General features: G+C 44.7%; 1 protein-coding gene across 5 annotated transcripts in view; it reads left to right on the top strand.

Annotated features, from left to right (window-relative positions):
• The window catches only part of MIA3 (MIA SH3 domain ER export factor 3), a 40,335-nt gene that overhangs the window by 13,146 nt on the left and 7,148 nt on the right, over positions 1-20,041 (top strand). For 3 of the 5 annotated variants that reach the window (XM_037128352.2, XM_037128353.2, XM_037128354.2), the window contains exons 5-18: positions 152-313; positions 1,390-1,520; positions 13,553-13,684; positions 14,549-14,570; positions 15,317-15,405; positions 15,657-15,734; positions 15,826-15,936; positions 16,920-16,991; positions 17,174-17,278; positions 17,926-18,048; positions 18,152-18,263; positions 19,096-19,151; positions 19,252-19,342; positions 19,503-19,641. In XM_037128352.2, the coding sequence (XP_036984247.2) occupies positions 152-313; positions 1,390-1,520; positions 13,553-13,684; positions 14,549-14,570; positions 15,317-15,405; positions 15,657-15,734; positions 15,826-15,936; positions 16,920-16,991; positions 17,174-17,278; positions 17,926-18,048; positions 18,152-18,263; positions 19,096-19,151; positions 19,252-19,342; positions 19,503-19,641 (1,423 nt within the window). Of the gene's footprint in view, positions 1-151; positions 314-1,389; positions 1,521-12,263; positions 12,571-13,552; positions 13,685-14,548; positions 14,571-15,316; positions 15,406-15,656; positions 15,735-15,825; positions 15,937-16,919; positions 16,992-17,173; positions 17,279-17,925; positions 18,049-18,151; positions 18,264-19,095; positions 19,152-19,251; positions 19,343-19,502; positions 19,642-20,041 lie in introns of those variants that run through there. The other 2 variants (XM_037128357.2, XM_037128358.2) reach the window with 1 other exon arrangement.

Genomic DNA, 20,041 nt, shown 5'->3' on the forward strand with positions numbered 1-20,041 from the left:
CCCTGCCCACTTGGGCTCCCTGGCTGCCAGCCCTCGGAGGGGCGGGAGGGGTGTGCCCCGGAGCTGTGTGTGGGGGCGATGCTCAGTGGGAGGAACTGAATGGGGGGTTGTCAGCAAGCTTTGTCCGCCAGTGTGTTCTTCCTCCCCGCAGAGGTACAGCCACCCCTGGAAGATGATCCCTCCCAAGAGAACATAGAAGATCTTGAAATGCAGATTCCTGAAGAGCCCGGCCACCTGGATCAGCCCGTGACGAGTAACATGGGTACCTCAGAAGCGTCACAGGAGCCGAATACTGAGAAGGATGTCCACCCAGGTAAAGCTTGCTGATTTTCCTCCGAAGAGCAGAGGCATGTCATAAAGGAGAGCCTCCCTGAGATCTGTTCTTGCAGAGAGGAAATAGAGGGGAGAGCGGTACAGACGTGAGCGACTTTCAATAATAAGAAACCCTGGAATGGGACGGACAGCAGGAGTTAAGACACTGTTCCATCTCAGGAATCAGGCCAGAGGCCGTGACTAACCCTCACGCCAGTGACTGGCGAGCATTGGCTTACGCAGACGATTTTAAACTGAAACGATACTTTAAGAGCCTTACACTCTAAAACTGTAGTTTACAACCAGACCAGCAGCATCTCGAGCTCTGAGGGGGGGCACAGCGAGTAGCAAGTAACGGGCCCTCCAGGAAACTCTGAAGTGGTTGACAGTGGGTGTTGGAGAACCGCTGCTCCAAACCTCACAAACTCTGTGTTCTCCCCCCGCTCCACACTCACGCCCCCTCACCCCCAAGTAAGAGAACGGCAAACGGCACAGAGCATACAGCCGTCCAGCGGAGGCTGGCACCGACAAACAGTGCCTGCCTCTCAGAGCACAGCGAGCGTCTACGGTTTGAATTGAGAAACTTGTTTTAAAAAACAAAATAAAAAAAAATGGAACCCCAATTACGGTATCCACAGCTTTCTAGTTCTCACGGAGCTCGCTCATTTTAGCAGGAGATCAGAGGAACAGCTGGTTGTGTTGTCTTAATGGTGACATGACATCATTCCTGTTTCTGTGTCTTTAAAGGCCCAGGGACCTAGGGATCGCAGTACCTGGTGGTACCCGGGCCAGTCTCCCTAACCCCCTGCAGATACAGGCGAGGCCACAGCAGGGAGAGGGGCTCAGCTGGTCTGGGGAGGGAGGGTGTGTTGGGGGCACGCTCCCTGCATCACTGAAGGCGTGATGACTCGGATGGGGATCCAAAGTCTTTTCTATGTGTGATTGTCTTTGAGTGAGGGAGATGCAGGCACAGTGACTGCTGTTTCATGGGCACTCCAGAAGTATTTTAGGGGACAAGAAACAGTTCTTTTCCTAAAGCGTGAAACGAAACACGCCTATTCCCCTCCTCCATTTTAGGGCTGTTTGTGACGGAGAGCACTGATGACAACGACGTTGACGAAGAGGAGGAACTGGAACCGTCTGATGAAGAGCCCGTGGAAAACGCACTTCTCTTCCTGCAGTCGCTCGTGTCCTACGTAACCAGGACGGTGAGTTCTCAAGTTCGACTTCAAATGGAATGTTTTTAAGTTGACTTTGAACGTCGGGTGAGAAACGTGAAGTGCTCTCGCAGAAGTCCCTCCTGATCCGTGGAGGAGAGCCCCCGACATGAGCCGCAGGGGCACGACTTGGACGGTGCTCAGCTCACTGCTGCACCAGAGGCTGCTCTGCCTGTGCCCGCTCTGGGCCGGCGCTCAGAGTGCTGCGTGGCCCGCCCCTGACGGCCTGCCTGTCTGGCCAGGAGATACCGTGAGCATTCCCCTGCACAGAGAGTCGCGCAGGTAGAACGGGAAGCGCCTCGGTGATGGAGGAGCTCTGTGTTGAAGAAATTGGTCCGTGGCGGTGGGAGGTGGTCTGAGACATGTTCTGAGCAGAGCTGAAGGACCAGGTGGCGTTTGACATGACGGAAGGGTGGGGGAGGGAGACGGGGCGGCCAGGGGAGTTCTGCTGGTCCCGTGCAGAGCCGGGCAGGGGGGATGGGCCAGCAGAAAGCTGGGTGTGTGTTGTGCTGTGTTAGACTGGTTGGGGTGGGTGTCCTTTGAAGTTTTTAGCAAGAAAGGAGTATGGTCAGATTTGTTTCTTAGAAAGAGTCTCACTAGAATGTTTATTCAGGTCTGGATCCAAATGAGACATTTAATCTGTCTTGCAGTTTATCTGAGGTTTTTTAGGGCTTAGCGCCCCCTTGTGGTGGTTGTTGAAATTGGGTGTTTTTCCGGGTAAATTACTGAAATGAGCAGACTTGTGCAAGTGGGAGGCCCAGCTGCTCTTGGAGCTATAAAGTATCCTCCCCTAACAAAAATCTCGTCTCTAGGTCCTGTTATTTCAAGGCTTGTGTAGAAAAGAGGGCTTTTGTTATTGTTATTGTTGTTGTTGTTGGTCTGTAAAATGCATGGGCTCTGAGTCAGGACGGTCCGGTCAGTCCCTGGACACCTCATTTAGAAGCCTGGGCAAATTACTGCACTTTGAATATCAGCTTCCCACGTTTAAATGCACAGTCCCAACTCCAGCTGTTGTGAGAAGCAAGTGGGTCGATAACATAAAACACCTCGTGCAGTGCCTGGCATCACCCCACCCCCTCATTTGGACGGTGGGAGGGCAGCACGAAGAGGCTGGACACCTGAGGAATTCGGGAGAGAGGCCACCAGGAAGGGGAAGATGGAGGAAAACCAACCCGTTGTTCAGGTTTCTCCATGTTTATCATGGTGGCAGCAACATGGGGAAGGTGTGTGTGACCTGTGAGTTAGAATAATGAAATTTTCAGTGATGAAGGGAGTCTCGGAATTCACATTTGATGATTAGGGCACATAGTCATCGCCTCAGAAGTTTAGCAGCCTGCATGTGTGGGAGGGGTTCTTCATTCACTTTATTGGTAGGTACACACAGAGCCCTGTTGGAGTCCAGGGCTGGGGGACCCAGAGGTGGTAGAGGGGACAGTCCCTGCTGGAGAGATGGTGGGAGAAGCCACAGACATGAATGGCAGGGGAGGTGGGTATGATGTTACAAAGTAACGCTGCTTTGAAAGATACTGTCAAAACATTTTGATGGCCCAGTATCTACAGAGTATTGTGCTAGGAATAAAAGATTCTAGGAGTTATAAGATAAGGCGTAATTCTAATTTCTGAAAGTCTTAAGAAAAAGTCATAGCAAGTATCTATGAAACTTACAGAAATGGAAAATATGTAAAGTCGTTTTTGTGAAGTAGCAAATAAATACAGGTCGTTGTTTGATTGGGGCTGGGGAGTAATGGGCACTGAGTTGATTGGGAAAACCACGTTGGAAGTCAGATTCAGAGAGGAACAGTTAGTTAGAGTTCATGGTTAGAAGAGACCTGCGAGGGCAACTAGCCCAACTTCTCACTAATCGAGTCGTTTCCTGTCCTGCAGACCTGGCATTAGTGCCAAAGTCTGGGCATGAGGATCCCTAGTGCGAGCAACCTCACACCTGCCTCACAGGTGCTCTTGGCCGGCTCGGTTCTCACACTGTCTCCAACTGTTCCTCCATATGAGGTCTTCTAATTCCTTGTCTACATAGTAATAATCCTTTACATATTCGAAGTTATGCTTTTTAAGTGTTATATCATGGAACATTTCAAACATACAAAAGGAGGGAAAAAAATAAAATGAATCTGGACCCGTCATTTAGCTTAACAGTAATTCCTTAATATCAGCCAGGACTTGGCACATTTGAAATCCCCTTCCCCTCCTTTTCAAAACTGTTCTAATTCAAAGTCAGGATCTTGGTGAGGCCCAGATGTTATAATCAGTTGATACATGTCTTAAGACAACTTTCATCAGATGTAAATTACATATACTTAAATGCACCCATTTTAGGATGTGTACAGTAGTCCCCCTTTATTTGCAGCCTTCAGCTACCTGTGCTCAACTGTGGTCTAAAAATATTCAGTGAAAGATCCCAGAAATCATTGCAAGTTGTTTCGAGTAGAGTGATGACATCACACGAATCATCCCTTTGTTCAAGGCATCCACATACATATGGCAGATTATTTCTTTTTCTTTTCAAAAACGAGGAAAAGTTTATGCAGAAAATCACAGAGGTAGAAGTGAGCTGTGTCAGAAGTGAGGCTGTGTGGGCTCCGGAAACAAGTTGGGGAAGCAAAAGAAGGGCTCTGGACCTTAGGGGAAGGAAGCCAGGATGCACCAGCCTCGGGGGGGAGGGAAGGCAGAAAAGCAGGGTCGTCAGAGCGGGAGTGGGGGTGGGGGGGCAGATTTGCAGATGATTTCTTCTGCTGCCCGGCCTTTCAATTTCCTGACGTTGTCTTCTGAAGTGCACATTTTAAATATCGATGAACACCATTTTATTAATTTCTACTTTTATGGGTTAGTGCTTTTTGTTTCTTGCCTTAGAAATCTTAACCTGTCTTATGATGCAAATATTTTATTTTGTGTTCTTCTGGAATTTTTACAGTTAATCCACTCATGTTTGGGTCTGTGTTCCATTTCTAGTGAACTTTTTTTAATGTGTTTTATTGATTATGCCATTACAGTTGTTCTATTCCCCCCTTCATTCCCCTCCACCCTGCACACCCCTTCCCCCACCATTCTCCCCCTTTAATTTATGACCACTTGTCTCAAGTTCTTCAGATTCTATATTTCCCATATTATTCTTGCCCTCCCCCTATCTATTTTCTACCTACCATCTATGCTACTTATTTTCTGTACCTTCTCCCCCCTTCTCCTCCCACTTCCTGTTGCTAACCCCCCATGAGATCTTCATTTCTATGGTTCTGCTCCTGATCTAGCTGTCCTTTTAGCTTGCTTTTGTTTTAGATGTGGTTGTTAATAACTGAGTTTGCTATCCTTTCACTGTTCATTTTTTTTATCTTCTTTTTCTTAGATAAGTCCCTTTAACATTTCATATAATAAGAGCTTGGTGATGATGAACTCCTTGAATTTGATCTTATCTGAGAAGCACTTTATCTGCCCTTCTATTCTAAATGAAAGTTTTGCTAGATAGAGCAATATTGGTTTTAGGTCTTTAGATTTCATGACTTGGAATACCTCTTTCCAGCCCCTTCTTGCCTGTAAGGTCTCTTTTGAGAAATCAGCTGACAGTCTGATGGGAACGCCTTTGTAGGTGACTGTCCCCTTAGCTCTTCCTGCTTCTAGGATTCTCTCTTTCATTTTAATCTTGGCTAATGTAATGATGATGTGCCTTGGTGTGTTCCTTCTTGGGTCCAACTTCTTTGGTACTCTGAGCTTCCTGGATTTCCTGGAAGTCTATTTCCTTTGCCAGATTGGGGAAATTCTCCTTTATTATTTGTTCAAATAAGTTTTCCACTGGTGGCTGTTCCTTTCCTCCTTCTGGTACCCCTGTAATTCGGATGTTGGAGCATTTAAAGATGTCCTGAAGGTTCCTAAGTCTCTCCTCATTTTTTTTGAATTCTTGTTTCTTCTGTTTGGTCATTTTTTTCTTCCTTCTGGTCCACTCCTTTGATTTGAGTCCCAGTTTCCTTTCCATTACTATTGGTTTCCTGTGCATTGCCATTCATTTCAGTTAGTTTAGCCTTCATATGTTCCTCTAATTTGTGACTAAAATCAACCAGTTCTGTCAGCATCCTGATGACCAGTGTTTTGAACTGTGCATCTGGAAGTTTTCCTATTTCTTCGTCACTTAGATTTATAGGCTCTGGGGCTTTGAGATCTTCTTGAGCCATTTTTGGTCTGTTCGCGCTCATTAAGTATGAGGAGCGGAGCCTTAGATGTTCACCAGGGTGGGGCCATCCAGGTCGCTGGTTTGTGAAGCTGTATGTGGGGGCGGAGTCAGAGAGGGACAATGGTGGTCCCCTCTGCCACTTCCCACCATTGGGGACTGTATGATGTGTCTCACCACTGGCTCCTTCACTGGTTTATCTGCGCAAGAATGTGTGACCGTGGTCTGCCCTCAGTGAGTCCACCACCTTGCGCCCTCAGTGGGTCCACCCGCTACTCCACACCTGGGATCCGCCTATGGCTGCAGGCGCACCCAGTCCGTCCGGTGGATCTATCCTGCCTGACCCCACTCTGCTGCTGGCTCTGCCCCTCTTACTGGTTTGGCTGAAGGGTTTGTTGTTGTCAGACTTCCATATAGTTCAATTTTCTGTGGTTTGGCTGTGTTTTTGTTCCTAAAACTTTGTTGTTTTTAAACTTGGTTGTGCGAGAAGGCACAGTGCTTCCACCTACGCCTCCGTCTTGGCGGAAGTCCCTTTGAGAGTGAACTTTTGTGAACAGTGTCAGTTCCCTTCCATTCAGGTAATTCCTCTGCTGTCTTTTTTTCTTTTTTTCCTATGCTGTCTTTTTTCCTTCAGTGTCCAATCTGCTGTTAACCCAGCCACATGAATTTTTCAGTTTGGTGTCTTATTTTGTATCCCTAAAAGTTCCACTTAGTTCTCTATTTTATCTCCCAATTCTGTCCTCAATATAGTCATGGTTTTGTTATTTTTCAAAAATTTTTCAAGTATAATTTAAAATGCCTTTAAGGACCTTGGAAGCTAATTGACTCTGTCATCTCTGTTGTACTTTCGTGGCCTGTTTTTACAGATGGATTTATCTGCTGAATATGGGACACCTTTGCCTGCTCTTTACACGTCTGGTGTTTGCAGGTTTTAGACTAAGTACTGGGAACGTAATGTTGTTGAGTGCCTAGATTTTAGTGGCTTCCTTTAAAAAGGGTTGAAGTTTGCTTTGTAGTCTGTTAAGTTCCTTGAGGATCAGGCTGATCCTTCTGGTCTCATAGAGAACAGGGGGACAGTGACCAGAGGGGAGGGAATTTCAGGGAAGAAAAGGGAAGGATTCACAGGAACTAGTATACAGAACACAGGGACAACAACTAAGGGGAGGTGGAAATGGGAGGGAGGTGGGGAGCACTGCGGGGTGGTCTAGGATGGGAGTAAAAAACAGAAAACTGTACTTGAACAATAAATAAATAAATTTTTTAAAAAATAAATAAATAAAGATTTGCTAGGGAGGGAGGTGTACACAGTAGCCTTCAGGGCGAGTGCAGCCCGCCCTGCAGCTGAGGTGTGACTCTCCTGGAGTCCCCCGAATACCTGACCGTTCAGCCAGGTGGGTGCACTCTGGCTCACTGGATGGAGTGTGTAGGTCTCCCAGCCCCGTGTTAACTCTGGGAATTGTTCAGCTTCCAGCTTCCTGGTAGGATGTTTAGTTGTTATTTTTATCTGTAGGTTTTTTGGGGGGGTGGCATCCTCAGGGAGTATGACCTTATTACACAGGTGTGGCTTTCAGTTCAGCCCAAGACTGAAGGAAGCCCCCTTGCAGGTTTCTGGAACCCCTTTTCTCCGGGGCTGTCCTGTAGCTGGTGTCTTTCTCTGTGCATTTCAGGGACCTCTGTCTCCCTGAGCTCTGATGTCTGCCGCCTCAGTGACACTGGCGTCCTCTGCCTGGAGTTCCCTCCCTGTACCGAGGTCTGGAAAGTGCCTCCTGGTAGAAAGTAGGGGGGTCATCAGGGTCCCCTTACTTGTGTCCCTTCTCTCGAGGCTCACAAGTGTGTGTTGCTTAGTCTCTATCTGAAAAGTAGGGGTTTTTTTCATATATTTCATCTAGTTTTCTAGTTATTTTTAGTGGAAGGACAAGTATCGTAACAGTGACTTGGACCGATTTCTCCTTTTGTTCGTTCATTGTTTTTGCTGCAGTATATTCATTTAATAAATGGTTTGTCTGACTTCTGGAGAGGATCGCGGTCTGGGTTTTGCTAAATGCATCCCCTGGCATACTGGAACATGTTTCTCTGGTTCCTCGTGTCTTCTGGACCTGGCAGCCAGGTTCGGGAGCTACCTGTCTGTGGGGCCCTGGCTCTGGTTAAGGATACGTTCTGGTTACCAAGAGTGCTCACTGCTTTGAGTCGGCTGTCACTGCCAGGCCTTCTCAGAGGACACGGCTAGGCAATAGGTGGGATTTTCCGTGTGTGAACGTTCATAATGATGCCGTATGGATACTCCCCATCAAAGTTCAGGATGCTAGAGGGGTTTTTTAACCTCATGTATCTTACATTTGTGTCTTCTCTGATGTTGGGAATCCCAGTTTTCAGTAACATCAGCATGATTACTTACTTTATTTTACGATAATCACACAACACCATTAAAAGTACCAGCATTAACATGGCCATGTGTGTGACAGACCACTGCAGGTCAGGGAAGCCGTCTGAGTGACCCGAGGCAACAGTTCCTGACTGTTCCTGACGGTGCCAAGAACGGAACCTTGTGATTCTGGGGGAGCTGATGGAGGACTCAGCAGGGTCCCGCTCAGACCCAGTGCCGCTCTTGTCTGACCTAACAAATCTAAAACCGAGGTCCAGAAGAATCACACTGGTTTTCAGTGATTTACCCCCATCCCCGAACAAAGCTCAAGAATGTTCACTGCATTGGTCAGGGTTCCCTAGAGAAACAGCCAGCAGGACATATTCGGGGACACCTGAGGCCCTGCAGGTTTGGTCCCAGTCCACTGCAATGAGATAAGTATTGTAGTAAAGTGATTCATATGAATGTTTTTGTTTCCCATTGCATAGAAAAGTTGTGTTTACACATTACCGTGGTCTATTAAGTGTACAAGGTCATTATGTCTAAAAAAACCAACTAATTTATTGCTAAAAAATGCTAACCATTATCTGAGCCTTCATTGAGTCAAAACCATTTGCTAGAGGAGGGTCTTGCCTCAGTGTTGATGAGAATGCAATCTGTGAAGTGCCATAAGGCGAGGTATGCCTGCATACAGGAAGGGGTTTATGGTAAGGAATTTACCAACATACATATGGAGGCTAGAAGTCCCACAGTCTGCACTCGGAAAGCTGGAGACCCAGGAAAGCCGGAGGTGTAGTTCAGGCAGAGTCCACAGGCCTGAAAACCAGGGTAAAGAAAGTTTATTTTCTGGTGATAAAAGAGTCAGTTAATCAAGAGAACATAACAATCCTGAATATTATGTTCCTAATAATAGAGCTTCCAGATGTATGCAGCAAAAGCTGATGGCGCTACATGGAAAAGTAGACGGGTCTAAACAAAGAAGACCCCAGTATGCGGAGACATGTATGGTCTTCCTGAGTCAGGTGACTACTGTTAAACTGTCTCATTGTCACGACGACAGGCAGTAGGTCAGACATTGCTGGCGTCCCAGTGCGATCACTAGAATCAGCATAACCCCGCAGGATTTTTTTTGTCAAATGACAGTCTGATTCTACACTTCATATTTAAAAAATGCAGAGGACCTAGAACAGCACTAATGTGACCTGATTTCATGACTTCTTACCAAGCTGCAGTAATTAGCTTTGGAACAGAACAGATAATCCTGAATAGATATTTATGGATAGATCCATACATACATGGCAGTGAACTTCTGACAAAGGTGGAAAGGTAATTAAGTGGGGAAAGGAAAGCCCTTTTCCCAAGTGGTACTGGAACCACTGGACATGCCCTGTGCAAAAAAAACTAATCCACATCTCTCATTATAATCATGCATTAATACAAAATGCTTCATAGGCCTGAGTGTAAACCTAACACAGTAGAACTTCTAGGAAAACATTAGGTAAAGATTCTCAGATTTGACATCAGAAGCATGATTCATAAAGAAAAAATTAATAATTTGGACTTCATCAAATAAGATCTTCTGCATTTCACAATATACTGTGAATGAAAAGACAAGGCATAGTCTGGGAGGGAGTCATTGCAAAGTATATTTTTGGTAACAGGCATATCTAGAATATAGGAAGAACTCTGACAGCTCATTAAGAAGAAGGCAGATAACCCAGTAAAATAACACTTCACCAAAGAAGTTATGTGGGCAGCAGATAAGCACATGAAAAGATCCTCAGTATCAATGTTTATCAGGGAAGCATGAGTTCAAACCACCGTGAGTTATGACTACTCGATTACTAGAATTTTAAAATTAAAAAGACTGACATACCAGCTTAGAGAAGGTGGAGGAGCTGGAAATACTGTACACTGTAGGGGGCGATGTAAAATGGTACAACCCCATGGAAAAAAGTGTGTGTCAGTTTCTGTCAAATGATCCAGCCACCCCTCAGCCACGCATTTATCTGTGAGAAAATAAATGACACATTCACAGGAAGATTTGTTCAGAGCAGTTCCATTTGTAAAAGCCAAAACTGGAAATAAAAACAAATATCCATCAACAGGTGAATAAATAAATAATGACATAGCCACACAAATGAAATGCTACTGAGCAATAAAGAGGAATATCTCCTGACGTGTGCAAGTTAGCAAATCGCAAGTTGCTCTGAGTGTGAGAAGGCAGAGAAAATGGAATGAATGTTGTAGTATTCCATCTGTGCACAACTTCAGAAAATGCGAGCTAATCTGTTACAACGAAAGTTCTGCTTGAGGGGCTGGGGCTAGTGGCAGTGGATGGGGTTACCCAGGGGATGTGGAGACGTGGAAGTGAAGGATTTATGTGATGATAATTTCATAGGTGGATTCATATGTCAGAACTTAAATTGTGCACTTTACATAACGTGTAATTACATGTCAGTTTTATCTCAAATCCATAAAGATATGTTTGTCCCCTTACTTTTTAGATGATAGTATTTTATATTTTTCCACCCCTCCTTTAAAAGAGTGTTCTGGAAACCATACCCTAGCAGTGTATAGAATTATCCGGTTCTTTTCTTCTGGTTTTCTAGTATACTTTATTCCACAGCTCTTCTGTTGATGGACGTCTTGGTTATTTCCAGAGTTTTGTTATTACAGGAAGTGTTAGGGTAACATGGTTACTGTGTATGTGTCTTTTCAGCATTTGTTCTTGTATCACCTGAGATCTCGGAAGTGGGATTGTTCCATCAGTAGGCAAACACACCGGTCACCTGGGGAGATACTGCCCCATTCCCCTTCACAGGGGCTGTGCCATTTCACAGGGCGACAGCGGTGTGGGGCAGTTCCCATTTCCCTCTGTTCTCTCACCAACAGGCTGTGTTGTCCGATGTCTGGGTCTTGCCAGTGTAAGCGAGAAGTGGTCTCTCAGCTGTATTCTTTTATTATGCGCGAGGCAGAGGACGTTGCCATATGTTCGTCATCTATTCCTGCTTTTCCTGAGAGCTGTCTGTTCATTTTTCAGCCTGTTCTTCTATAGGCTTTGCTGGCTGTTTTCTCTACTTACGTATAAAGTTCTTTACATTTTAGTAATATTAACCCTTTGTGTACGTTACAAACATTTTTTTCATGGGTTGTCATTGTAGACTTAGCTTTTATTTGGCATTTTGTGTGTTAAGTAATCATGTTTTATAAATCGTTTCCCTTGGATTTTAAGACATAATTACATGGGGAAATTCAGCCATATTTTTCCTAGTACTTGTTTTTATTTTTACATTCAGTTTTCTGGTGTATTTAGACTTCATTCACATAAACAGTGAGAAAAAGGCCATTTTATCATTCTCCACATGGCTATTTAGTTATGCCAGCACCACTTACTAAAACGTCATTTTTCCCAGCTGACTTCTGTATCGCCGATTTCCAATGCCGTTGGGTTCATTCCTGGATTTTCTGTTCTGTTCGATGATCTGTCTGTTCTTGGGCCAGAACCACTCTAATAACAGAACCTGCCTTCACCTCCTGTTCCATCCCCTCCATTCCCCGCTTGTCCTTGCTCCACTGTTTTGAATTGACTTTATATCCAACCCAAAGACATACCTTAATTAAAGGGCTGCAGAAAATGGCTTTTTTCCTCCAGATTAGTGTCCCCAGTTTCTTCATAATTCTCGTCTCTTTTCCTAAGGGCCGTAAATTGCCAGATGTGGGACCCAGAATGGCAGAACCCAATGGCATGGGCGTGATGATGACCTGGTTCCTTAGAGCCCGGCTTCTTGTGGGGTGTCAGCAACAACGTGAGGCAGTGTGAGCCTCTGAGGCGGGGGGAGGGGATCCGTGGGCAAAGCTCGGGAGATGGCAAAGCTCGGGAGATGCAGGCAAGGCAGGCCTGGCCCAGGAGCCGGCTGCCGGCAAGAGAGGCGACAGGCGTCTGGAGTTTCTGCCCACAGTGACAGGTCCAGCCCCGTGCAGACGTGAGTGGCCGATCCCGGCCCTTCTCCCCCTGGTAGCTCCGGGTCCGCCCGGGGATCACTGCCTGCCAATTCCTGAGACAGGTGAGCCTGCGACCTACCCACGGCGCTGCGCTTGGTTTCTTCCGCGCAGGCTCGTTCCGCTCCCCCGCTCCGCTCCGCCATTGGTTCCTTCCGCCGGAGCCCCGCCCACTGCAGCCCCGGCCTCCGCCGGCACGTTTACGTTCCTCCAGGGGCCGGGTCCGATGACGTGTTTCACGGAAGGTGCAAGGTGGAAAGTGTCCCGGGGAAGGCGAAGTTCATCCCCAGGATCCTCCCCTCGGGTCGTTTCCCTGGGAGGAGACGGTGACAAGACAGCGGGGTCCAGTGCTGCTACACGTTGAAGCGTCGCCTCCGCTCTTCTGTCCCTACACAATGGACTCAGTACCTGCCACTGTGCCTTCTGTCCCCGCTTCCGCTGGGGATTCGGAGCTTCTGGGACCCCTGTCGGTGCTCTATGCCGCCCTCATAGCCAAGCTCCTGGAGGTGACGGTCCCCATTCCCGGGGAGGGACCCCAGCTCTGGCAGGCTGGTGGACGCGTTCTGAGCGGAGCGGGTGCCGCGACGGATGGGGCGAGGGAGAAATGGAGTGTGTCGGGCCCGGGCCAGGCAGGACCCTGCAGTGCTGTTTAAGGGGACCAGTGAGCGTGTTTCTGAGAAGGTGTCCTCACTTGTTCGCTCTTTATTCAGCACGTAACGGTGTAGCAGGCATGGTGTTACTTGCTGGTATGTGATCGCTGTTAGAACAGCTATTATCACGGCCCTACGGGTCTTTCTTTTCCAGTGACCCTGGCACTGTTGGGGGAGGGGCCAGAGTGACAGTTACTTGTGTGCTTGTAGAGAGAGGGCAGTGAAAACAGCGGAGAAGCAGGCAGGTGTGTATTGCACTGCCTTTGAGGAAGCGTTTAAAAGTAGGGCATTGAGTTTTGTAGATGACACTTAACTTCAGAGAAGTCTACACCAGGTATCGCTGTCTGAACCTCCTCAGAATTTGTCTTCCGGTAAGCGTGGAATAGAATTAAGATTTAAAATCTTAGAGGAAAAGTACATTATTTGTGTTACACATTATCATTTCAGTTTTATTTGCAGCCACAGAAGTTGATTACTTCTATAATATTTCCACTTTTTTGTTTTATGTGGCTTTTTAAGTCATAAAAATAAACTGAAAGTGCGATCCAGGGGGATTCTCGACATGCGTTAGGCAACATGATGTGGTGTGTGGTATTACCAACTGGAATCTATGCACCACTTAAAGACATTTAGATTCATAATGTTGAGAAGCATTTCAAACGAAACAAGAAATCTGAGGCTGCCAGTATTTATTGAAGCAGTGGAAGCTATTGAAGGTTTTTGAGGAGGTAGTCATTCAACAGATTGATTTAGAATTTCTCTGTAATTCTTTATGGCTGTTTGTTCTATTGTAATTTTTGTTAATGGTTTCCCGTTATTTCTAATATTCCTGTTTCAGCTACTTTCCACATTGCCTGGTGATGGGCAGTCTGCACCTGACTTCTATGGGCTGCCATGGAAACCGGTCCTTATCACTGCCTTCTTGGGAATCGTTTCATTTGTCATTTTCTTCTGGAGAACCATCCTTGCTGTGAGTAAATTAAATTCATTTATACCCTGACTCATAAATATAAAGAATATTTTATAGTCACTGGTCCTTTTGTTTCTTTTTCAATTCAGTATTTTGCCACCATTTATGACATTTGAAAGAGAAATAAATTATGGATTACAAAGACATTGAGTAACACTTTTTTTAAAACTGTTGCTTAGATTTTATTGTCATTTAATTAAGTGCTGTCTTTAGGAGATGAATTAGGTGTCAGCTGACCTTGTCATCTGTGCCTTTTCCTGTAGCTGTCCCCTTTCTTTTTCAGGTTCATGGCCACTTTGGTTAGGGGTTCAACTGTGGTTAGGGTTTCAGGAAAATTATTTAGATTTCTAAATTCAGCCAATAGTCAACCTTGAATAGGATTTTTAAGGTGTTTTCTGGTGAGAGGAAGAGGTGTATCTTAGTACAAAGATAATGTATTTAATTTTGTCCTTTTTAACTATCATTATTTCTCTACCCCATTCTGGCTATTTGGGATTATCAGATAATTTTGGGTAAATGAAGCATTAGTATGTTTAATATGAAAATATTACCCATTTTCATTTTTAGAGTTAGGTGCTTATTTAATAAGATTGGTGCTTATTTAATAGACATATAAATGTATCTTTTGTTGCAAAATGAAGTATTTACCTGATTGTTTTTTACCTATCAGAAGCTATTTATGTATCACCACCAATTCCATTTGAAATGCTTTTTAACCTTTTTCTAATTCTATGGCTCATTAGTCTGAACCAACTGTTAATTAAATTTTCTTGTAGTTATGATTTGACTGTTGTATTAGAACTACAATATTTCTAATAGTAAAAAAGCTTTGACATCAAATTTAATTTCATGTCTTTCTTTTAGGTGAAGAGTCACGTGTACCAAGGTAAATATTTAGGCTGATTTTGTTATCTCTGTTTCTACTGTTCCCTCATGAGTGGTGTTCGATATGAATTTTATACACCGGAAGTAGACATAGTGACGTCTGATGTCTGATTTATTGCCTCCTGAACATCTTACTGGCCCCAGGTTGCTAGCTGGGGTGACAGAGTAGATGGCGATGCCACCCACTGAGACAGGTGGGGACCGGCAGACTGGAGACCATCTTCCTGGGAGCAGGAAGAAGATGAGAGGTTTAATCTGGGGCAGGCCGACTGTAAATGTCAATGGGATGGAAATTTACTGCATGTGGACAGTGTTCTGTGCTAATGGTTTAATCAATATAGTGTATTCATTTATGCAAATAGATACTTTGAGGAATAAGAGATGCAAATCAACAGGCCTATACTCCCTGTCCGGTTCTCTTTGCAAGGGGCCTATATCGGAAATGATCAGTTTCTGCAGAGGAAGCTGCTTCATCAAACTAAAATACTTTTCTGTATTTTTTGTCTCTGAAATAATTCTCATTGGAATCTCATTGCAATAAAGGTTCTAGTTCTAGTTTTCTTAAATCTTAATAATATTTGTACACCCTTATTGTGCTTAATTACAGGTCGTTTTTTAAAGGCTGATAGTTACGCTAAAAAGTTCTTTTCCTTCACAGTTTGGGTAAGAGGGCCTTGTTGCTGACTCATTGGGCAATTCAGTTTTATTTAGTAACCATTTGTCATATTATGTATTTTCCCCTTTCAGTCACTGAACAGCAAATTTCTGAGAAGTTAAAGAATCTCAAGAAAGAAAATGCAGACCTTGTACAAAAATTATCGAATTATGAACAGAAGGTATAATTCTTTTAGTTCCCCTTCCATGGGTCCAGCTTTAATTATTTCCTTCTCCTACTGTATGGTTTACTTATTATGCTATTTTTAAATAATATTTTTAAATTCTATGATTTCCTACAAATCATCCAAATTTGAAGCAATCATCATACACGTAAAATACTACTTTCTTTTCTGATGTGTCACCTAATAGAGATAAGTTTTGGTAGCTCTCTAGTTCATATTTCTATATTTTGATTGCTTTATTTACATAGATCAAGGAATCAAAGAAATATGTCCAAGAAACCAAGAAGCAAAATATGATTCTCTCTGATGAAGCAATTAAATATAAGGTAAAAATCCCTTTTCTTTTTGAGATTACATTCTAAAAACAAAAGGAAAATAATGAGTAACTATTACTAATTTTAATATCTTCTTCCGTAGGATAAAATCAAGGAACTTGAAGAAGCTAAGGAAAGTCTGAATGATAAAGCTAAAAATCTGCGTCTTATGTTAGAATCTGAGAGAGAGCAGAATGCCAAGAACGAGGACCTGGTAAGAGTTTTGCTTCTAAGTGTTAATGTAATCTGAGTTTCAGACTTTTTCTTCCCAAACTATTTTGTAGATTCGATGAGTTGAACTCTGCCTTTTCTGAGAGTAAGTTAAAGATTCCGAGTCAGGGAAATTGCACCTACTTCTCTCCATTTTTAAGGAATTTAAAATCCTAACACTACAAGGTATTTTTATAGTTCTAGGAAGTATTTTTGTCCTCAGCCCTGCGTAACTTCATATGGCTTGGCTCAACCCCTGAGACATGCAGAAAAACTAAGAAACTGGCCCAGTTGAACTGTTTTGGTACTTTGCTTTGCTTGCGTGGTTTTCTTCTAAATAAACTTTTAACATTAGAATAGTTCTAGAATTAAATAAAAGTTGCAACAGCGGTAGAGAGGGTTCCCGTGTGTCGCACACCCGGTTAGGCTGCTCGATCACCTGGCTGAGGCTGCTTCGCAGTCACCTTGCCTGTTTTCCACCCCGTGCACACTGCATTCTGGACGGAAGCCACTGTGCACAGCCCAGGGTGAAAAGACGGAGGAGTATGTGCTCCACCTCCTGGGTGGGGGGCAGCGTCTTCCTAATATATTCGGAAGTCTTCTGCATGTGAGATTTGTCTGTTCTCAAGTGCAGCCATTTTTTAGTTCAGGCAAGAGAATTTGTAAGGTGACCTTGGGGATTTTTTTCTGAACACCAAAGGAGAAACCACTGGTTAGAACTGTTGTACTTGCAAATTTTTCATTTCCTTTGCTTTCACCTTTTTGTCTGGCCATCCACTGCATTACCCAATAGTTGTGGGTGGCAGGAGATACGCAGGCCTCCAGTTATTTTCTTCTTTCCTCATCTCTGTATTCTGGATTGCTCTTGTAGGATCAATCCGGATCTTCTGCTCTTCCCTGCTATCTATAGGATGGCTCTTTCCTGGACGACCCCAGTGTTCTACTGGAGTCCTAACATATTTTGTGTGTTCTCCTTCCATACGGCAGATACTGGAGAACAAGCGATCTCTGGACAAGTTAAAGGACGTCATTGCCATGAATGCCTCAGAACTTTCCGAGGTAAAGCTGCCTACAGTCCCTGCAAGAGAGCGGCTCGCTGTCCTAGTTTCCCCGAGGAGCAGACATTTGTGTTGCTAGAATATGTAGAGCAGTGAAAACTGCCTAATGCCTAATTGGGGAAGTATAACTTCTTTCCTGTTTTTCTTTGGAATCAGTTCACTAATGGGAGTGTTTTGGATTAGGTTCAAATCGCCCTGAATGAAGCTAAACTTAGTGAAGAGAAAGTGAAGTCTGAATGCCATCGGGTTCAAGAAGAAAATGCTAAGCTGAAGAAGAAGAAAGACCAGGTAAAGAACAGTTAATGTCATCGGTTACGTGAACCAGAGAACTGGGTGTTACTACCTTTGGACATCATCTTTCAGCATCTGTTTTGAAGGAAGTGCGGTGCATGTGCAGGATCCTATTGTTAGAAACACGAAGTTTAAACTGGGCTCCCAGATTGAGTACATGTGTACATTCTCCATCTGTTCTGGATTTTCTGTTCTTCTGTACAGTTTCTTACCGCTAGCAGAGTGTTTGTTAGTCTTTGTCTTGTCGAAGACCGGCCAGTTAATAACTGGAGTAGTGTCAAGGAAGTGATGGATTTGCCTAGTTGAAGCAGTTGCTGCCGCACTGACCCGGGGAGGGTTACAGGATCTGGAGTCCGGGAGACCGAGATTCTGCCCTTCTAGTCCTACTGAAAGTGAGTGGTTTGAATGGCCACCATTTTCTGAAGAATGCAGTAAAGGGATCGACTTTTTTGACAGCTCTTCGGTTCCCACTGCAGTTCTGAGGGTTGGGGCCACTCTCCCTTGGCCCTCATCCAAGGCCTTAGGCCACTGTGACAGGGTGGAGAGGACCATGGCTCCGCACTAACCTGTCTCATTCCCATGGTCCTGATGTCTCCGGTGCAAAAGCCCTAACTTTTGGCAATTCATGTGTTTAAACTTTTCAGTTGCAGCAGGAGATCAAAGACGTGAAAAAAGCATACACTGAGCTCAATGAGCAAATCAAATCATTTGAGAAGTCTCAGAAAGATTTGGAAGTAGTGCTCACTCAAAAAGAGGATAACATCCATGTAAGTTCATTCTCTTGAATGCATGTTTAATTCTCATGAATTCCAATGCAGCCTGATTTAAAACGGAGAGGTTCTTCCTAATACCCTTTTGCTTCTTTTCTAGGCTTTGAGTAATTGCATCACACAGTTGAATTGGTTAGACTGTGAATCTGAATCTGAGCGTCAAAATAAAACAGGAAATGAGTCGGATGAATTAGCAAATGGGGAAGTGGGAGGTAAGATGGGTTTCGGGGAGGTTTGCCCTCTTCTTGTCTTCCTGTCTTTAGTTAAGTGCACTGCTGCCCCTCTGAGGCTGACTGAGTTTCCTCTCAGGCTTTGGCATTGTGGACACACACCTTGGGGTTTGTCCGTGCGCGTGTGCCCTCACGCCCGCGCCCTGTGCAGCAGTGTGTTGTGGGCGTGCAGCGAGTGCTGACTCGGCTTTTCCGTCTCATCAGAACGAGCCGTGGGTGCTGGGGCTAAGTACCGAACACGACTCAGTCGGAGAATCTCACTTCTCACCTTCATGGGGACGACACTGGACTTTCATCCTCTCTGTAGCTTTAAGGCCCCACAGCCGATTTTCAGAGTAGGGAGGTGGCCACAGCCATCAACTAACTGGGGCCGTGAGCAAAGCTAACACAGATCCATGTTTCCTGGCTACTGCTTCTCAAGTTGGATGCTGCTTGTGTACTCAGTGTTTCCCACCCCTCCCGGAAGCAGATTCAAGGGGAGAAGGGAGGAGTGAGTCTTCCTAAATAAGATTGTTAACCAGGCGGAGGTCAATGAGAGAGCGAAGAAAGACCTTTGCCTTGTATATACCTCCGTGCTCACAAACAGCATGGGTAACATTTTTATTGCACAGACATTTTTATTGTACCTTCACTTTTTGACTCTTAAGTTTGTGATTCTCTTAAAAGTCAAGTAGCCTAATCAGTTCTGTTGGTTAATTTGTTCTTACTTTGAATGTTTAAACATGGTCATTGTTTAGTTTGGGGGAAATAAGCAAATGTGTAATTAAAAAGCATGGGATGTGAAGTAATGAAAACCTTTTTTTTTTTTTTTTAGGAGACCGAAGCGAGAAGATGAAAAGTCAAATTAAGCAGATGATGGACGTGTCTCGGGTACAGTCCTTTGTGTACAGCAGGGTGTGGCATCGTAAGTGCTGGTGAACTCTTACTGGGCCTCGCTTTGAAGAATACCTCTCTCTGCTCCACTTTCTAGACACAAACAGAAATATCCGTCCTTGAAGAGGATCTGAAACTTTTACAGTTGAAGCTGAGAGCCTCGATATCCTCAAAATGCAACCTGGAAGGTAGGTTGTGAACTACTGGGATGGAGACTCGGATCGGAAAGAGGAAGAACAGCTTCCCGTTCTCACGTCTCTCGCCCTCCGCACACCAGCCCCTCCCGCTCGCTCCCCAGTCCGTGTGCATATGCGCGCACACACAGCTCGGGTGTTTTCCACTTCACAGACCGAGTGAAGAAGCTAGAAGACGACCGCAGCTCACTGCAGTCCGCCAAAGCTGGCCTGGAAGACGAGAACAAGACCCTGAAGCAGAAGGTGGAGATTCTGAACGAGCTCTATCAGCAGAAGGAGATGGCTTTGCAAAAGTAAGGTTTTCCTGGGTTGACAGTATTGTCATGCAACTGAATGTGTGTTCCCTGAAAAAGTAGTTTTGTCTCTTTTTGAAAGATTGTTAACGCATTTTCTCTCCACAATTAGTATAGGGCTGCTCTTTTCCCTTCCTAGCCCATTTTCCGTAACTTGCATTTTTCTTTCCTTTGTTCTGGATTTTTTTCCCCGATCCATCTCCCAGTGAGCTGAAATCTCCCTTCTGTCACCAAATATGTTGCTAACGTGCTTCACAGAGTTCTTAATTTCGGTTACTCTGATTCATTTCTCTAGTTTATCTTTTTCTCTGCTAAAGTTCATAATTTTTAATATTTTATTTATCTTTAGAGAGGGGGGAAGGGAAGGAGAAAGAGTGGGAGAGAAACATCAGTGTGTGGT

Source organism: Artibeus jamaicensis, unplaced genomic scaffold (assembly GCF_021234435.1).
Source record: "Artibeus jamaicensis isolate MK-2021 breed Jamaican fruit bat unplaced genomic scaffold, CSHL_Jam_final scaffold_754, whole genome shotgun sequence".
NCBI classification, from domain to species: domain Eukaryota; kingdom Metazoa; phylum Chordata; class Mammalia; order Chiroptera; family Phyllostomidae; genus Artibeus; species Artibeus jamaicensis.